Below are 19,743 nucleotides of genomic sequence, written 5' to 3' on the forward strand. Positions count from 1 at the left end.
ATCACCTTAAGCGTTCCGTTTATATCGCATTGAGGCCAAGTGTTTTCGAAAGAAATTGTGTAGTTTCCCTTTAACAACGGTCAAGGGGACACCAGTGTCTGCGAGAGGGACAGCTGAAACCGGTTCTGTCGACCCCTTCCTGGCAGGCTCATCGGCAATTTCATTTCCTTCTATATTCCTGTGCCCAGTAACCCTGGTAAGGGAAATGTTTCCTGCACGTTCGAGACGTTTGAGTTCCTCCTTACAGGAGTTTACCAGAAAACAGCTGCAATACGGTGATGACAGGGCTTTGATCGCAGCTTTACTATCGAAAAAAATATTAATGTTTCCTTCCCAACAGTGATCCCTAAGCATTTTGCATGCTTGCAGGATCGCAAAGACCTCTGCTCGTTTATGGCAGTTTAAAGGAGACCGAAATGTTTCCCGCTCCCACGCCAGATTCCATCTTGAATCCGTCAGTGGAAATAGAGATACCTATATCCGTGCCGACTCTCCCCTCTTTCCAATCTTGCCTGCTCGGAAAGATAGCCCTAGCACAACCCTCAAAACCCAGAGAGAGATCAGTGCGAAGTACAAAGAAGGAAGGGGAGATCTGCTTCAAGATGCTACTATGTCCTACAGGAAGTTGCCTTCAGAGGTCAATCACCTTCAACCTAATAACGCTCTGAGCAGCAATGGACTTAACTTGCAGATCCACGGGAAGTAAGTACAGAATGACGTTGAGGGCAGCAGTGGAAAATGTTCTACAAAGAATTGACTCTGAGACCGCAACTGGCAGTGCACCTTCCAAAATTCCAGCCATTATTGCTAACGGAGGATTGTAAATCTGCCAGATACACGAAGAAGTAAGAGTACAGAAAGTGATGCCACGTTCTGGCAAAATCGGGACAATGGTAGAGATAGTGTTCAATGCTCTCCCTTTTCTCCTCGCTCCTGCAGCTGCAACAGATTTCATTTGGGGAAAAACGTCAAACGTTTCCCACGTCTTTCTATTTGGCAGCTGCCGGTGATGATTCCAACTATTACACTAATAGAAGCTCGATCGAGGTAGATGAATTACGTGGATTTGTTTCCATCCATTTTTGGTTAGACCTGTCTATTTACCCTCTTATGAGCACAAGTGGACTTCGTCATTCATCACCTGAGCTTACTTGAACATAAAGGGATAGGCACATGCTGAGCGGAGTTGTCTAATTTAAAATCAGTTCCCTTTATAGTCAGCTTATCCAGCATGCAATTTCCAGGAAGGTCTCTGTGTTCAGAGACCCAGACAACATACGTGTTGTACTGCTTAGCCAGCTCATTGAGAATAGCTTGACATTTAATTGCTACTTTGGAGGAAGTGTCATGGCACTGTAGAGATTTTATGACACCGGCAAAGTAGCCGTGGGCTTAGGTTCAGCTGCAGCACTGCTGAGTGCGCCCACTGCCGCCCTTTTTATTCAAGAAATTACCCCACATACATATGCGGCGAAACAAAAATCAATCATCATTTCTATTTTTGTGAAATTTTGCATTATATTTGTATGCGCGTAATTATATACTTACACTATATGTTAATGCATAAGTACCTATATGCGGGTTGTATATAAATGCGTAGATGTGTACTAGCAGCAGTGCAAAAGTGTATCAGAACGTAAATTCTTCCGGCTTAGAGCTCGAAGGCAATAAAATTTGCTTGTTAATGTTCCTGAAAATTTATGGCATACCCTATGTAACGATTTTTTGTAATACGTCAAAGTCAGCTACAAATAAGCGGAAATATTCTTGTCAACCTCTCGACGATTTCAGCCAATATAAAAGTAGCGACTTTTGTGCCAAACTTCAGTCTTAACTTCAGCTATCCTACAGTAATGCTAATTTTTTATGCAATCGGATTTTTAAAATTTTTCACTACGCTTTTACAAGGTGCGCCAGCCCGAAATGCCGTTATCGATAAGAGTGACCCGATAAGCCTTACCCATGTTGGTGCACACATTTTTGGCAAACCTCACTGGGTGCCCAGCGAAATCCTCACACAGTTCGAAGAAAACTCAACGCTGAATCCTGAAGAAGTCGGTCCATATCTGGAGGGTGACATGCTTGTCCCATACGAGCAAACATTTTATTTTCGCAATGGACTCATAGCATACAGTACCCACTGGCCTGGTGCTGTCGTGCCCTACATCATACAAGGCGATTTCAATGAAAAAGAGCTGGCTAGAATCACGCACGCCTTTCACGAGTATCACAACAAAACATGCGTACGCTTCAAACCACGCACTTACGAGCACGATTATCTTGTGATCACAAATCATAAAACTGGCTGTTGGTCGAGTGTGGGTCGTCTGGGTGGTCGACAGGAGGTGAATTTGCAGACTCCCCACTGTTTCCACAATTACGGTACTTCGATGCATGAACTCATGCATTCACTCGGCTTCATGCACGAACAGAATCGGCCTGATCGCGATAATTACATTCGTGTGTTGCGTCAGAACGTTAAGAAAGGCATGCTGGGAAATTTCGCGAAGGGTTCGCCGAAGGAACTGCATCACTTCGGTGTTTCATATGATTATGCGAGTGTAATGCATTATTCCAAGACCAGCTTTTCGAAGAACGGGCAACCCACCATTGAAGCGCTAGTAAGTATGAAAATAAACACAATTTCGTTGTTCACAAATAAAGGTGGGGTGTAGTGCAACTGAATGTAGTTAAAGTATCCCAAATAACAACAAATATGCTGCATAACTCCAACGCTATGCCCAGTGAATCTTTACGTACTGAAATCATCGAGTTCCACAGAAAATGCAAGGAATATAGTGTGAGTATAGTAAACCTTTGCTAGATATTTAAACGAGCTTATCAACCCAAAACGATCTTAGTCCGGAGCTCAGCTCACCTCTTATCTTCCTCATCAAACTCGAGCCACTTTCTTTCTAATTTTTTTTCCTTGTGTAAAGTAAAGTGGAACTAGTCTTCTTACCCATAGGCGTGCACCTCAATCTCGCGAAAAGGAGCTTCTTGACGTTACTCAGGATAAAAAGCTTAACTGATAACCAGGTCAGCGATGCGAGGGGACTTCTATATGTATAGCGCCACTAAACCCCTCTACATACCGGTTCTTAGACGTATTCTTTCAACTTGTGTGGTCGTATAGCGGCCCACCTAGAAATGAGTGGCTAAACCCAACTAATTTTCTAAGACACACAGATTTAGTATGATCTTCATAAATTAGACGTTCAGAACCACACCGAATGCGCGTATTTAAAAGTACTGCCTCTAAAGCTTTCAGCATGTCAGATAGCATGGAGAGAAACTGTATAGCACATAAGTTTGAAAAGACAACGTACGCCTCAGAAAATGCTTCCTCAAACAAAAAAAAAAAAAAACGGATTGGTGTCCCGTTAGCTATTTTAAATGACTACTTATAAGCAAATTTTAGAAGGAAAGCTGCTGAAATATTGTATCAAAGTGCAGCTTGTCGTATATCAAAACGAACCTGGCCGAAACTATCTAGAACCGAAATGAACCTGAGATGTGAGAGAGAGAGGATAATCTACTGTGCGACCTGAGTGGCAACAGGGCAATAAGTAAGCATGAAGAATGGCTAGACGTGCCTTTCCGAAGATGCTGCACAAGCTGCAAAAGCGATATGGAGGAAAAACGATCTTTCACCTCCGAAATAGATTTCGGCAACTCCGATTTCCATTCCTATACACTCTGCAGCACGCGGCGGTGTCTGACTGAAATATACTGATGGGATTTATCAGATACCGGATAATTCTATAAGGACTGTTGTTCAATTGTGGTACCATAACGGTCTGCCAACTCCGGCTTAAGTGAGCGTAATGTTATTAACGCCTTTGGATGAAAAGGGTTCCAATCTTGAATGTGAGATGGTTATTAGAGCTCCATATGGTTAGGCACAAAACTAAGCAGTCAAAGTAGGTGGTGGCAAAGTCAGTATTTACAGTGTTCTGTAATTTAATATCATTCACACTATTGGCTCCAATCTAAACAAAAAAAAAAACAATAAAAACAATATCTATGTACAATTGGGATAAAAATGAAAGGCGGCTTTGAATTAAAATTTTACACTTTGCATTCACTCTTCCAACTGCATTTCCACGCCTTACCACTTCCACAAAATACAGTTATAACATTACATTGAGGCTAAACAAAGCATATTTTTCTGAATCGATATACCAGCCAAGTTTAAACTTGAAGCTCACTCTATTAGGTTAGGTTGAAATGGCTGACTTAAAGTTACAGTCCATAGTGATGCCAGATTAAGTTCATTAGTTACGTGTTTTGAATTTTGATTGCGAATTTAAGGAGGCATTTCCAAATTTTTCCTCTTCTTCTTAGCACCACAGTCCTCTGAGAAGCATTGCTTCATTTACAAACTTTCTGCACCCGTCTCTATCTAAGGCTACCTCCTTCTACCGCCGCACCTTCAGCTATGCAAGGTCATCTTCAACGTCTTGAAGCCATTTCTTTCTCGGGTGTCGTCTTCTGCGGTCTCCAACAGAGCGAAATTCAACTGCCTTTCGAGTTGTTCTCTTCTTGGGCATTCTAAGCCCTTGTTCAAGCCATCTTATCCTCTGAGATTTTATAAATCTTATCACAGTTTCGGTTTTTGCTAACAGTTCCAGCTCATGATAATATCTTATTCGATAAGTACCGTCCGGCAGTCTGATTGTTCCAAAAATTTTCTTTCAAAAACCATAGGTAAGCACAGGGCATATCAAGGTTTTGTATATCTTTAACTTTTGGATGCGAGAGAACAATTTTCTCTTAAGCAGTTTCAAATTAGAGTAATAAGACTTATTTGCTGCTAAAACAATGTCACTAATTGCGTGCAGGACCAGGTTGAATATCAATGTTGATAAAACGTCTCCCTGTTTAACTCCCGATATAATGGGAAATGATTCAGAAAACTCTCCTTACACAATGACCTTCGCCGTGGTATTTGTAAGCGACATAATAAAGATCAATTAGCTTTAGCGGGATGCCTCCAATCTGCAGCATTTCCAACTTACTGCTGCGATATCTTCCAATTCATCAAACTGTGGTGCTTCCAGATATTTTAAGCGTGCTTTGAGTAACGCTGGACATCCGCAAGGAGATGGTGTACAGTTTCCCTTGCTCGCTACATATCCTGCATTCCTTTCAGTCCGAGATTCCTATTTTATAAGCATACGCTGCTACTGGGCTAAGTCCCGTTGGCACGCCTATCATATTTCTACAATCTATTATTGCTAGTGATAGTATAAGCCGACTGTCACTGTCACGCTGACACATGATCTTAGCTTTCCTGCAAGTGGTCAAGCTCTCCCATCTTGTCCTGAACTTTCGGATTCTGCTTTCGTCTAGTTCGTTGTGTAATATTCCAATAGACTTTGGTATTTCGTTGACTAAACCCGAGGATAGAGAGACCCTGTTTTTCCCTATTTCGTCTACTATCTCATTCCTTTAATGCCCTTATGGCCTGGAATGCAATAGATGTAATGGAATACAACTCGCTGCCAACCTTTTTACTGCCTGTCTGCTATGAAGAACGATCTTGGACGTTATACTAAACGATGTAATTTCTTTAATGGCTGCTTGGCTATCTATGTAAAAGTTAATTTTGGAGTTGGTCCCAGTAGTATCACAAGTTAGTATCATACTGCAGTGGTCTGTAAGCCAACTTCCATAAGTCTAACTCTGAACAGTATATCCCAGCTCCTACTCCATTAGTCATTTGAGAAACGTCCGTATTGGAGTTATTTGTATTGTGTTTGGAGCTAAAGCCCTTACGCCATCCTTCTTTTCCGATAGTAATTTTGAAGCTTTTTGCCCTTTAAAAACCGGAGCCATATAGTCAATATTGACTATGTCCATAGGTCCTGTTTGAAATTTTGCTTAAGGCTTTTAGTCTTCTCACAGATTCTCTCCAAAAGGATCTATCGGTAGTAGGTCAAGTATGTATTTATTTTTTTTTATTTATTTAAAAGAGTAACAGTTATTAATAACTATTCCACTTACGAAATAAGCACTGGCTGCCAGGGCCTTCGGCTTATGGTATCTTAATTAGAGTAATAATATAGGTAAGTAACTAAACAAGAGGATGGGAGAGAGGAGTTGAGGGAGTTTTAAAAGATTAGTGGGTAGTGTGAGTTTGGCAGGAGTATAATTTTATATATAATATGTATATCTAGTTTTCGCAAAGAGTTAAAGTTTTAATTTAGTTAGTTTAATAAATTTACAAATTAAATTAATGCTATTGTCATCTGTATTGTGGAGTAGCTTCGAAAGTTCAAAGTTAGGATGAATTGCATTTCTAGTGCATTTCAATCCTGGGCAGGTATCGAGGAGGTGTGAAGTCGTGTAGTCGTCTGAGTTGCAAAAAGGACAGGCTGGTTTGACTGTGCTGTTTAGTATGTGAACATGGGTGGCTATAGTGTGACCGATTCGAAGGCGTGTAAATATCTTGAGGTTCTTGGAAGACATGTGTGTAGGATATATCGGCTTGATGCCAGTAGGGTTGTACTTTTTGTAGTGGTGTTGATAATTAAACCATTGGCTATTGTATGCATCCTGAAGAGATTTTAGTGTAATTTTTCGAATATCTTTGGTAGTAAAATGTGCACTGATGTGAAGGGGTTCTTGGGCAGCTTCTTTGGCTCTAGTATCAGCGCATTCGTTGCCTTGTATTCCGGCATGACCCGGAACCCACATGATCCTTATGGAATTTTTATTTAATGCGATATTATTTCGGATTTCAGTGATTATTGGAGTTTCGTTAGAGTGGTTCAATGTAGCGTCCATTACGGATTTACTATCGCTGCAAATAATGAATTTTCCGCCTTTGTTGGAGGTGTAAACTACCGCTTCAAGCAATGCAGCTGCTTCCGCTGTGAATACTGAGCAGTAGGAAGGTAAAGCCCCGACTGAAATTGTGACACCAAGCTGGTTTGTGACTGCAAACGATGTACTGGTGTCTGTTTTAGATCCATCGGCATAAACGAACTCCCATTCGTTTCTTAAAGGAGCAACGATTTCATTAAAATGTTGGACGTATTCATTAGAGGAGGTAGACTCTTTGGGGAATTTCAGCAAATCCGCGATAAAACTAATTTTTCGATTCAAGCCTGGTGGGAAAACTGGGATTGGTGGTAAAATCGCATCTGATGTGACATTCAGTATGTAATCGAGGGCCGCCGCTGGAGTCGTTTTTAGCGCTTCCGTAATGCCTAATGTAACTAGTCATAGACGCAAGGTATGTAGATTTTCTAATCACGGTCCATCACACCAGAGTACTATAGAGTTTATGAGTATTGGTTTGACCAGTGATAAGCAGCACTAATGTATCAGAGAGGGGGATATACCCCAGGCTGTCCCAAGCATCCTTATAAATGTATAGAGGGCGTTATTGGTCTTTTTCACCCTTAGCTCCTCATATCGCTTCCACAGTAGCTTGCTGTCGAGTACTACCCCAAGGTATTTTGTATGTTGTTTGAGAGTAAGTGCAGCTTCGATTAGTATTGGGGGCGTCCACCATGGAATCTTATACTTTCTTGTTAACAGCATCGTATCCATTTTGGCCGCATTTAGACCCAGTCCTGACTGATCTGCTCATTCCTGAACCGATCTTTTTTTTTTTTGTTGGTGGGTGAGGTAGGGTTCAAAATGCCTTCGCACTTACAGCGACCGTCGTCTACTGCGTCGTGTGGTGTGGCCACTAAAACAGTCCCTCCTTCTCTCCTGGGGAGACTCCCCTCCCGGAACTGCTTTGTACATTACTTCGGGAGAGCCCAGAACGGCGTCCATGAAAAGGACCAAAATTCTAATTCACCCACGTCTGGGTCCACCATATTTGTAGCCAGCATTCATGCTATAGGCTCGTCTTCTTTTGTCTCTATCTGCGGGGCTCTTATCTTTTAGTCAAGTATATTAGCATCTCTGTCCATGTCAAGTTTTTTGGCACGTAGGACTCGCTCTATATACGTGCGAATAATTTGCCAATTTTCTGCGCTTTCTATCATTTTATCAGTGATGTTGTCAGCTCTTAAGGGGCCTAGTCTGCCTTCGACAGCTTTGCGATCTAGTTTCCATCTCTCACATTTGAAGAAAGTGTGATCTGCGTCGTCAATGAGTGCATCTCCGTAGATGCATTTAGAGGTTTCTGACTTGCCTATGTTGTTAAGGTATTTGTAAAAGTATCCATGTCCAGATATCATCTGTGTGGTATAATAGTTTACATTGCCGAACTGTCTGTTATACCATTTGTCTAGATTTGGTATAAGTCTCTTCGTCCATCGGCCTTTCGTCTCTGACTCCCATCGCTCTTGCCATATTTGCAGTGTATGTGCTCTAATTTGCTGCTTAGCGCTCGTTTTGGTGCGGGCGCGTGTGTGGTCTCCTATGGCGTTTGTCTCGCTCTTTTTAAAGGTCCATAGTTCTTTTCGCTCTCTCGCTAGCAGATCTATAGGTATCATAATGTTACTGATGGTGCTAAGGTATATTACCGTTACTATAGGGTGATCAATCATGAGGTGCTTTTTTCAATAGTTATAAAAAAAACAAAAATGTAAATTATGTTCAAAACCTTTATTTATCATTTGAAAGGACATTCTTTGACATTTACTTTTTGAATATGACTTCATTCAAATGTTGGCCGCAACTACGCTTAAGGTGGTCCATTCTGAAGGTCCAATTTTCAATCACTCGTTCGAGCATTTCGACTGGTATGTCGTGAATAACACGCGTAATGTTGGCTTCCAGAGCTTCAATCGTAGCTGGTTTATCAGCATAGACCTTGGACTTCACGAATCCCCAAAGAAAAAAGTCCAAAGGTGTGATATCACAAGATCTTGGTGGCCAACTCACAGGTCCTAAACGTGAAATCAGCTGCTCTCCGAAATGACTTCTCAATAAAGTCATTGTTTCACGAGCTGTATGGCACAGAACGCTGATTTTCATAATACAGTTGAACAATTTGTAGACGTTGTTGCGGTGTGAGTCTTTCCATGATGAAATGCCAAACGCTGTTCAACAAATCCACGATGACAGTTTGCCACAACTCTCGCGCGATCTGTAAAAAAACGCAAATGAAAAAAACTCCCCTTAATTGATTACCCTATTCTTAGTATGTCTTCTTTCTTCTTCTTTATTTGCAAATTCTTAATACAGAATGTAAGCAATCACAGTAATAAGTTATTCATTAATTTTAATACAAATTTGATAAATAATTCTTTCAACTGCCCAATAGTCCTTAATCCTGTCCACTCTAGTATGTTACGCAGCCAAACCATTTGCCTCCTTTAAATTCCTCGTTTGCCTTCGATTTTATCTTGCACAATCAGCTGCAACAACTCATATTTAGGACCACGCATAATAAGACCAAAATATACGGTTTTGCGGCACTTTATCGTTAATAAGAGCTCTCTATTCGTTCTAAGTTTCGTTAAGACTTCTTTTTTACTAACTTTTTCTGTCCACGATATTTTCATCATCCGCCGATAGCACCACATCTCAAACGCCTCTAATTTATTCATACTCGTAACCTTTAGTGTCCATGCCTCCACACCGCACAACAAAACAGACCAAACGTAATATTTAAGGTACCGAGACGTAATTTCATGTTCAAGGTTTTATTGGAAATAACTTTCCTGTAATCGCAGTTTCAAACCGACAGCAAATTTCTGTGTCATTTGTTCATGTTTCGCTAAGCTAACATTCTAGGTACTTAAATCGGGATACCCTTTGGATCGGATTTCCATATACATAAATGATTGAATTGGTGATTTAATGAGAATTTTTGAAATAACCATGAATTTGGTTATTTGGGTGTTAATACTTAGGCCGTATTGCAGACTTTTTCCGCTGACTTCTTTAAGTAGATATTGCAGGTCATTAATTTTGTCAGCCAGTATTGTGGTGTGATCGGCAAATCGTATGTTATTTATCATTTCGCCGTTGACTTTTATTCCTAAGTTGACTGATGCTAAAGCTTCTTCAAATATATATTTCGAGTATAAATTGAAGAGCATTGGTGAAAAAACAAATCCTTGGCGAACTCCTCTTTTGATTGAAATATCACTCGTCACATCATTTTGTAGTCTCACATTCGCAGATTGGCCCCAATTGTCCATTTGCCTTAAAATGTCAAATGGTTTTGTGTGCAGTAGGTTATCGAAAGCCTTTTCATAGTCAATGAAGCATATAAAAAAATCTTTCTGGACGTCTTTACAGTTTTGTACTAGGGTTTGAAGGCTGCACAAAGCTTCACGCGCTCCCATAGCTTGTTTAAATCCAAATTGTATGCGACCAATTGATTGTTCGCATTTTGTAAATAAATGATTGTGAAGGATCTTAAGGAATATTCTTAAGCCATGACTCATTAAACTAATCGATAATCATCGCATTTGTTAGCTCTGGATTTTTTTGGTAACGGCACGAAGGTCGACTGCAGCCATTGCTTTGGATATACACATTTATTAAATATTTGAACCATAATTCCTATATTTTCTTCATTTACAATTTATACAATTCAGCTGGACTTTCATCCGGTCTGAGGGATTTTTTATTTTTTGCAGAATTTATTGTTTTAACACCTCTTCTTTTGCTATGCTTTGTCCCGACAATATATCATTTATAATGTTGAAATCGAAGTCATGCCTACATTCATCATTAAATAAAGCCTTCACATATTTTTCCCATGTAGTTTTTACTTCTTCTTGACCTGAAATTATTTCATTTCTATCGTTTGTATATATGTAGTATATTAATAGAGGGTTACCGGCAAAGCCGTCCTAGATTATTAAGGTAGTTTCTGATTAATTTAGTTCTAAGACATTATACTCAAAACTTAACCGCTTTTGAGATATTCAATTTTGAAAAACATTGTAGAAAAATATTTGATATAGGAGTTTTCGGGTAGCCCTGCGGTTTTGCTTAGCTTTTCTGAATTGGTTTGAATTTTCCTTTTTTATATAAAATCCTTTCTTTTTCTAAATCATTACAGAAAAACACTAAAGAGGCGCTATTGATGGGCCAACGTAACGGTTTCTCCAAAGGTGACGTAGCCAAATTGAATGCGATGTACAAATGTGTGTGAGGGATAAAAAAATAAGAATAAGATGACAACTATTTTTTATATTAAAATATGGCTTTATTACATTTCTATTACTACAATGAAAAGTTTCAAATAAACGATGGTAACATTATTTTTTTAAACAATTGTCTCATTAATATTTAAATTCTTTTTTAGGCATTAAAAAGGCATTACTCTTTTTTAATTAACTGAATTCTTTACTTTGCCTTTACTTATTGTTAAGATATGCTTTGCTTTCTACCGCGAACTCCTCTAATGTTGCGTGATATTCTTCTGTTTGCCAAAGTAGACATTATCCTTCAAGGTGAGTTCGTTGCAGAGCGATGAGTAACGGCGTATGGCCATAAACGAATCGGGATCTTTAGGGCGATTGGGGAATACGGAAAGTAATTGTAATTAATAAATGTGTATGTCGGTATAACGAAATATACAATATGCATTTAAATATATACTATATAATCATCACTACTAAACATTTATTAAGAGGCACAACTGGAAAAATTCTTGAAAAGTCGATATGTTTTTTGGATTTTGGAAATCAAAAACATCTGAGTTGTGATTTTCAGAAGCTTGGCTCAAATTTTAAAACTTTTGCGCGCCAACTTCGATACGCCATTTTGAATTTTGAAAAACTGGCATCGGATTTATAATCAGCGACGCCAAATACCCCTGAGCAGTCTTTTTTGTGAGCTCAGCTCAATGCAAATTAATAATGCGATCGCTTCGATCTTATCACTGGGCTGGCTTTCTAATCTATTCCATTTTACTTTTTGTTTTAATTATCATATATGGTTTTTTATATACGAGTTTGGTAGTGTAAGATTCAAGCTTTAAATGCACTTGTGTGCATAATAAAAGCAGCGCGACCAAGTTATGACTATTTAATTATTTTTTTTTTTTTATAAAAATATATTAGGTGCGCAACTTTGTTCCCGCTGTTTCTCAATAGATGTCGCCAGCAGTGTATGCTAGTCGATTCTAACATAACCTAAACGTCATAAACCAAGTTTAGACAATTGACATAGACAAACTATTATACTTCGACACATTAGTGATTTTGTTTTGGTATCATACACTTTTGGTTTTGTGAAAATGTCTGATTTTGTGCCGAATAATCGTCATTTGCGGAAAGTGTTGATTTTCCTCTTTCATTGGAAAAAAACGGCGGCTGAAGCGCATCGAGAGCTACAAAAAGTTTATGGAAATGCTGCTTTAAGTGAAACAACGTGCCGAGATTGGTTCCGTCGCTTCAAAGACGGTGATTTTAATGTTGACGACCGTCCGCGTGAAGGAAGGCCAAAAAACTTCGAAGACGCTGAATTGGAGGCATTGCTCAATGAGGATCCATGTCAAATGCAAGAAGAGCTTGCTTCAGTATTAGGAGTTACACGCCAATCCATTTTCAAGCGATTGCATGCTTTGGGAATGATTCAGAAGCAGGAGACTTGGGTTCCTTATGAGTTAAAACCAAGGAATGTTGAACGTCGTTTTTTCGCCTTTGAACAACTGCTTCAGCGGCAAAAAAGGAAGGGTGATGAATCACATAGTGACGGGTGATGAAAAATGGATTCATGACAGCAATCACAAGAAAAGAAAGTCATGGGACTGCCCGATCATGCTACTACGTCTTAGCCTCGGCCGAATATTCACGCTGCGTAGGTTATGCTATGTATCTGGTGGGGCCAAGTTGGTGTTATTTATTATGAACTGTGAAAACCAAGCGAAACCATCACTGGGGATCGGTATCGACTTCAATTCATGCGATTGAGCCGAGCACTGCACGAGAACCGGCCGCGGAGAGGCATGAAAAAGTGATTCTACAGCATGACAACGCTCGGCCTCACGTTGCCAAACCCGTTGGAAACACTGGAATGGGAAATTCTACCCCACCCGCCATATTCTCCAGATATTGCGCCTTGCCCAAGATGGGGGTTCCGGTGCTTACCCACCCTCCCTATAGCCCAGACCTGTCCCCTCCGGACTTCTTCTTGTTCCCGCGCCTGAAAAGAAAGCTGAAGGGGAGGCGTTTACTTTCCAATCAAACCCTGTAGTTCCGATCGATGGCACATGGAGACATCAAAAAATGGCTTGATCCGGGGATATCCTCAAAAGATGAACAGTTTTACCGCGACGGTATACGAGATCTACCTGAAAGATAGGAAAAAGTAGTAGCCAGCGACGGGCAATACTTTCAAAGATTCACTTGTAACCATTTTTTCAGAATAAAGACGTATTTTCATCAAAAAAAAAAAAAAACAAAAAAAACAAAACAGCGAGAACTTGCACTACCTAATAGTTTATACAAAAAAAAAAAAAAAAACAACGAGAACTTAGTTGCGCACCTAATAGTTTATAGAACAAAACAAAACCATATAAATTAGGGTTCTTAACTTTGAATTTGAAACAATTCAAACAATTTTGTTAAAAATTTCAAACTTTTCAATTAGAATTTTTAAATTTTTAGAAACGTTTTAAGTATGGAATTTCGGCAATAATTAAGTGGTTACTTAAAGTGGCACCTAATTTGCGGAGATTTTTGATGTTTTTTTTCTGACTACAATTTTTTGTCGATTTTTTTTATGTGGGGAAAATGACCAAAACCACCGGCAAAAAAAAAAATAAAACTTTATTATGCGAAAATTCAATGGGCTATGGAACTGCATACTCGCACTTTTTGTAAAAATTTTTATGAAAATTTACAAATTTTCTTTGATGAAAATTTGTGGAATTTGTTTTAAGTTTTTTACAAAGTTCGAAACCCTAAGATATATGGTTTTTGTTGTAGTGATAACCAGATTTTTATAAAAAATTGAATAAAATCTATACATATACAAGAAGTCAAAACTTTGCAATATCTTACGCTGCTTTTATTGTGAACACAGGTGTAAGTTCAAGTTTCTAGCCCGCCAGGTTTTTGAGAAAAGTAGCAGTAAAAACGTCCAAGACCACGTTTTTATGGGTTTTATCCACCACTTTGCTCATAACCTTGGCGTGCCGGGCGCTTTTGAAGCCAAAAAGTCGTGCTTAGCACACAAAAATTTCTAGGCAACCAGTTTCATAAAACAAATAACAAAAAAAACGAAAATAATGAAAAAATAAATTTAGATCAAATCTCAATTCCAAAAATCACCTGTTTCCAAAGCACTTAGTTGTGCCTCTTAAATATTTCACGCCTCGGTTTCACGCACAAAGGTTAAATATGAATTTTAGTATTAAGTTTTTTAAGAACTGTTTTCAGTTTAATCAAATTTACGTGCAGTGTATTACTTCTATAACATTTCGAATTTAATTTCAGAAAATTGTACGGGCTTGAATGCATTAACTGAGTTAATGAGAATCAAATCAATACAAATTAAATGAAACAGTTTTGTATAACTAACTTATAATCTTAGATCTTTAATAATTTAACAGACGTAAGTCTAAACTTTGAGATCTGAAAATATAAATCGCTTTTGACTTCGACAGATTCGATGTTTTTTTTTTAGTTTTGCTCTAAGCTCTAAAACGATTCGCGAAGTGGCGCCAGCTATTTATATCTCTTCACTAGAAATCTGGCTCTCGATAGCTTCTTGACTCGGGTTGGATTTTTTAAATTAGTAAGTGTATATTCAATAATAATTGAAATATTCAAGAAAATTGTAAATTAAGAAAACAAAGTGTACTAAGTTATTGTTTTTTTGAACAACATATCATCTAATAATTTAGATATAAAAAAAAAAACAAATCATAAAATTAAGAAAACCATGAAGTGTACTAAATATGCAAGTTCTTGGTAAATATGTCTCATAAAAATTTAGAAGACACGAACATTTAATAAAAATTAGGAAATTTAAAAATGTACTAAATTTACACATTTAAAAAAATATCTTATCCAGATCAAAAAAATTTTAAAACTAAGAAAGTTATAAGTGCCCTAAATTATAATTTTTGTATTACAGTAATTTAGATACTAAAAAAACTAAAAAAATTGAAAACAAACATAGAGTGTACTAAATTAATTTTTTTTTGGAACTATGCCATATAAAAATCTCGAAATCCAGAGAGTTGAAAAAAAATTATATTAGAAGACTGAAAAATGTACTAAATTGACATATTTTTTTAAAAAACTTCGCCGACTAATTTAGATATATAAAAAAAAACAATTAAATATATAAATTCGGCACCACTAAATTATCACGGTCTGGTATATACAGGGTCCGGCACTCGAAGTGTAACCAATTAAAAATAAATTTACTTTGGAAGATTACTTTTATTCAATTCAAAGTAAAAAATGTGTGCCCGTGCATCAGCTGCGCGAGTGGTCTGAAGTTGGTTACACTTGGAATGCCGGACCCTGTATATACTAGACCGTGACACTTTAGTGGTGCCGAATTTATATATTTAATTTTTTGACCCTGTATGTCACGTAAAAGTTTGGAAATCACAAAAATTTGAGAATTGAAAAATGTACTAAATTGTATTATTTTTCGTTAAATAAACTTTGAATTTTTTTGAAAAACGTATTGTGTACTAAAAAGCATAACGTGTACTAAATTTGCAATCTATCTTTGTACATGTTGTCTAATAATTTAGATATTAATTAAATTAAAGTGTACTAAATTAAAAGATTTTTTGTAAATATGTCACTTAAAAATTTAGATATCAAGGAAATTGAATACAAATTAGAAAACATAAAAAATTGCTGAGTTGGCATATTTTTGGAAAAAACGTCGCCTTATTCAGATATTAAATAAGACTTATAAAATGAAGAAAGGTATAAGTGTACTAAATAATTATTTTTGTTATATAATTTAATAATTTAGATTTTAACCAAAATTTGAAGTTTTTTTAAATACATCACCGTCATAATTTCAATAATAAAATTATAAAAAATATTTAGGGTACTAAACAAATATCTTTTGGGCAATATACCACTTAAAAATTAAAAAATCCCCGAAATTTAATAAAAATGAGAACATTTTTAAATTTTGTAAATTGGCACGTTTTTGCAATAAATTTTGCCCCAATAATAACTAAATACTAATAATAACTAATAACTAAATGGGCACGCTTTTTAAAATAATGTATAATAATAACGGCCGCCGCAGCCGAATGGGTTGGTGCGTGACTACCATTCGGAAGACGAAGGTTCGAAACACCGTGAAACACCAAAACGAAGAAAAAGTTGTTTCTAATAGCGTTCGCCCATCGGCAAGCAATGGCAAACCTCCGAGCGTATTTCTGCCAAGAAAAAGCGCTTCATAAAAAATATCTGCCATTCGGAGTCGGCTTGAAACTGTAGGTCCCTCCACTTGTGGAACAACATCAAGACGCACACTACAAATAGGAGGAAGAGCTCGGCCAAACACCCAAAAAGTGTTTACGCGCCAATTATATATATAAGTTGCGTTTCATAATCATAAGACACCCCTAATTCTTCAAAGTAAGATATTTTAATTTATAGATTTCAGAGGAAAATAAAAATTTTACACATCGATTAAAGTAACAAAAGTGATCTGTTTCATTACATAATTTAGAACTTTTTTAATACATAAAAAACTTTTTAGGCGATTCAAAAAGTATGACACACTGTTTAATTAAGGGCGGAAGCTGGTCTAGAGCGCAAAAAATGGGCATATTTTATAAATTTATTTTGACTCAACAAAGGAATCAATCGAAAATCTGTGAAATAGGTTTAATAATATAGCTTTCATGGTACAAATACAAAATTTTTCGTCTGAATTAATTTCAAAATGGCCGCTGTCCAGCAGTTCTCCTAAGGCGCCTTTTTTTCTAGTGGGTCCATTGCCGAAGATGTAAACTACTTAATTTTTGTCCTGGATCAAAAAATAAAATTTTTTTAGTTTCTATATAACAACAGAAAGAGACGTACGTAGGATTTTTTCGATATTTTGTTTTTTCGCGAAATGGTGCACGTTTGAACAAAAAGTTACAATTTTCACTATAAAGAACGACATAAAATTGTTGATTAAAAAAAAACTATGTAATATAAATAAAAAATCCTACGTACGTCTCCGGAGAAAGGTATTTCGAATGTATTGTCAAAATTTCGTAAGAATCGGTAAAGATTTGTTCGAGTTATGTCTTCGGCCAGTTTAAAAAAAGTGATTTCGAGAAAAACGCGTTTAAAGTTGTAAGTATTGTAAAATCATACCTGCGAGGCACTGCCGTCGAATGAAAAATTTGGGCATTTAGACATTTTTGCTGGCATTCCTCATTTGGTATATTATTTCTAAGACCCTAAAGCACCTTTTAAGACAAAAAAAATTTTTCGATTTTTTCAAAATTCTAGACCAGCTTCCCCCCTTAAGTGATCATTTAACAAACGTATATTTTTTTCAAATTTCTTTTCTATCGTCTAGAATATTTTAGTATTCTATGGAAGAACGATTTGCTTTAGCGACACAAAATAACCTTTTTCATCGATTCTAATAACTTTTTAAGTAAATGTACATCTAGAGAAGTCTATTCTGCCTTAATTGCCGCTTTAAGCTCGTTGGTGCTGTCAAATTGGCGATTGTTGGCGTAAACTCTTCTACCTATATTAATATACCCCAAATGTTGTGTATTGGGTTTAGATCTGGAGAACACGCCGGCGAGTCCGTAGTTTCTATGGAACAATCGGTCAAATACTGCCTTGTTTCCCTGCTTCCTGAATAAAAGGTAAAATAATATTTTCCAAAACGTTTTTGTAGTTCCCACTATTCATTCGCGATGATGTAAATTGTAGAGTTGCTCAAGAGTTGCTTTCGGTGTAAATGCACCCCAAACTATAACAGAACCTCCACCAAAGTTGCGCTTGGAAAATAAAAAGGGGCTCTTGAACAAATCTCTCCAATAATTTAAAAAAAAACCATTGGGTCTGTCAAGGTTCCATTTTTTTCATCCGAAAATATAACCTTTTTAAAAAATAATATGGAATTGGGCAACATTAAAAATATTCCAAATATCTAACTGGGTACCAGTTGGTGTCTAGGTGTTTTTCTGCAAATTGAAGACGCTCCAGCTTGTGCCGTTCTTTTCTTATTTTTGAAAATTTTAGAATGATTGCACCTCTGTAATGTGCGCCAAACAGTTGTTTTTGAAGCCTTATTTTCAACAACAGCGGCCAAGTTGGCGCAAGACTTAGTCGAGTTAGAAGCTTTTCTTATGATTGCTCGCTGTTATCGACTTGATAGTCGTAATTTGCTTCAAAATGTAGCAATTCTCAGGACTCCGTAAAAAATTCCGCATAATACAACGACAAGCCTGAATCCTTGTAGGCCAAAATTTGTCCACGCTCCTCTTGTGATAATATTGAACTCCTCGCATTTTAGGTTAAATTGAATAAAATTATAATTAAAGTCATCCAAAACAACAATCAGCACCTTCTATCTCTTCAGAAGCTTATTTGCGACTAGTGTCTTATCATTATGAAACGCCGAAAAGACTAGCAAAAGTGCAGCTTCTTGGAAAAAGATAACGGTTCTACAAACTAGAGTGAGTTTTTGCACCAGAAACAATTGAAAGTCTTAAGTCTATAATTGTTAAAAAGACGCCAAATAAAAGCTACTCCGGAAAGTAAAAACGAGCTTATCGTAGTTCAAAAAGTGTTTACCAAAGGTGTCTTATGATTATGAAACGCACCTTATATATGATACAAAATTTAGAAAAGTCTATTGCCTACTAAATTAACCAGTTTTAAGTAACTATGTCGTGTTTTGAAATGAAAAAAATTAAATGAAACTACATAAGAAGTTTTACTCTTTTTGCCGTTTTTTTTACTCTTTGCCGAAGTTTTACTCTTCTTATGTAGTTTCATTAAATTTTTTACCGTACCAAATTTTTATTTTTTTTTTCATGCGCACTTAATGTCCCCGAAAAAATTTAGATACTATTTTTTTATTTATAGTAAATCTGTGGTCCATCTATCATAATTGAAATCTCCCCGTTCTATCGAATATCGATTAACGAGAAACAAATACTTGATTATAATTGTAAAACGCACGACACACAGTTATGCTATGCTGTTATGGCTTGTGACCACAACTACAGGGTTGTTAATATTTGACGGACCCATCTAGCAACCCTGTATCTTTTGACAGAGACGTCAGATCGCTTAATGACATACCGCGTTGGAGGCATCAGCCCAAGCAGATTTTTACCATGGAACAGTACACGCCACGCGAGCGCTCCCAAATTGTTGAAATTTACATTCAACAAAAGAAGTCAATTGTGAAAACTCAACGTGCGTGTAAAAAAATTAAATAATGTGAAAAGTGCGCCTTCTAAGAACACCTTTAAACGTTTCTACGAAAGATTTTCGACTGGTGAGCGATCGGATGAGAATATTGCTCTTGTACGGGCCAGTGTTGAGACGTCGCCAAGGACATCCCAAAATCGCCGTTCTCAGCTGTTGGGCATTGCTCGAACCACTTTACAACGAATTATCCGCATTGATTTGCATTTATTCCCGTATAATATTCAATTGACGCAAAGATTGTTGCCTGCGGACAAGCCTCGTCGATTGGAATGGGCCCAAAGCGTCATCGAATGGCACATGGGTCCGTCGAATATGGGCAACCCTATATTTTTACATTTTTCTGAAATTAAAATCGAAATTGCATTTTACTGTTTTAGTTTTATAAGCGGTGCATATTTTTCAAAATAACTGCATTGAGCAA

General features: G+C 37.2%; 2 protein-coding genes across 4 annotated transcripts in view; one reads left to right on the forward strand and one right to left on the reverse strand.

The window, feature by feature from the left end:
* The first annotated feature begins 1,853 nt into the window (after positions 1 to 1,853).
* LOC129250016 (hatching enzyme 1.2) lies at positions 1,854 to 11,125 on the forward strand. Its single transcript, XM_054889689.1, has 2 exons — positions 1,854 to 2,621; positions 10,991 to 11,125. Exons 1-2 carry the CDS (start codon positions 1,854 to 1,856, stop codon positions 11,081 to 11,083), a joined length of 861 nt encoding a protein of 286 aa, XP_054745664.1. The 3' UTR covers positions 11,084 to 11,125.
* Positions 11,123 to 19,743, reverse strand: part of LOC129244978 (uridine-cytidine kinase) — a 31,684-nt gene continuing 23,063 nt past the window's right edge. For 2 of the 3 annotated variants that reach the window (XM_054882926.1, XM_054882917.1), the window contains exon 8: positions 11,123 to 11,439. In XM_054882926.1, coding sequence (XP_054738901.1) covers positions 11,333 to 11,439 — 107 coding nt within the window. In that variant the 3' untranslated portion in view covers positions 11,123 to 11,332. The remainder of the gene's footprint in view (positions 11,440 to 19,743) is intronic. The other variant, XR_008582392.1, reaches the window with a different exon arrangement.

This window comes from Anastrepha obliqua, chromosome 1 (genome assembly GCF_027943255.1).
Source record: "Anastrepha obliqua isolate idAnaObli1 chromosome 1, idAnaObli1_1.0, whole genome shotgun sequence".
In the NCBI taxonomy this organism is placed as follows: domain Eukaryota; kingdom Metazoa; phylum Arthropoda; class Insecta; order Diptera; family Tephritidae; genus Anastrepha; species Anastrepha obliqua.

What these genes read in the sequence shown, in the direction of transcription:
- LOC129250016 (XM_054889689.1), top strand. Translation starts at nt 1,854, where the DNA reads ATGCTAATTTTTTATGCAATCGGATTTTTAAAATTTTTCACTACGCTT. An exon ending in AACCCACCATTGAAGCGCTA is followed by an intron (nt 2,622 to 10,990) that starts GTAAGTATGAAA and finishes AAATCATTACAG; the next exon opens with AAAAACACTAAAGAGGCGCT.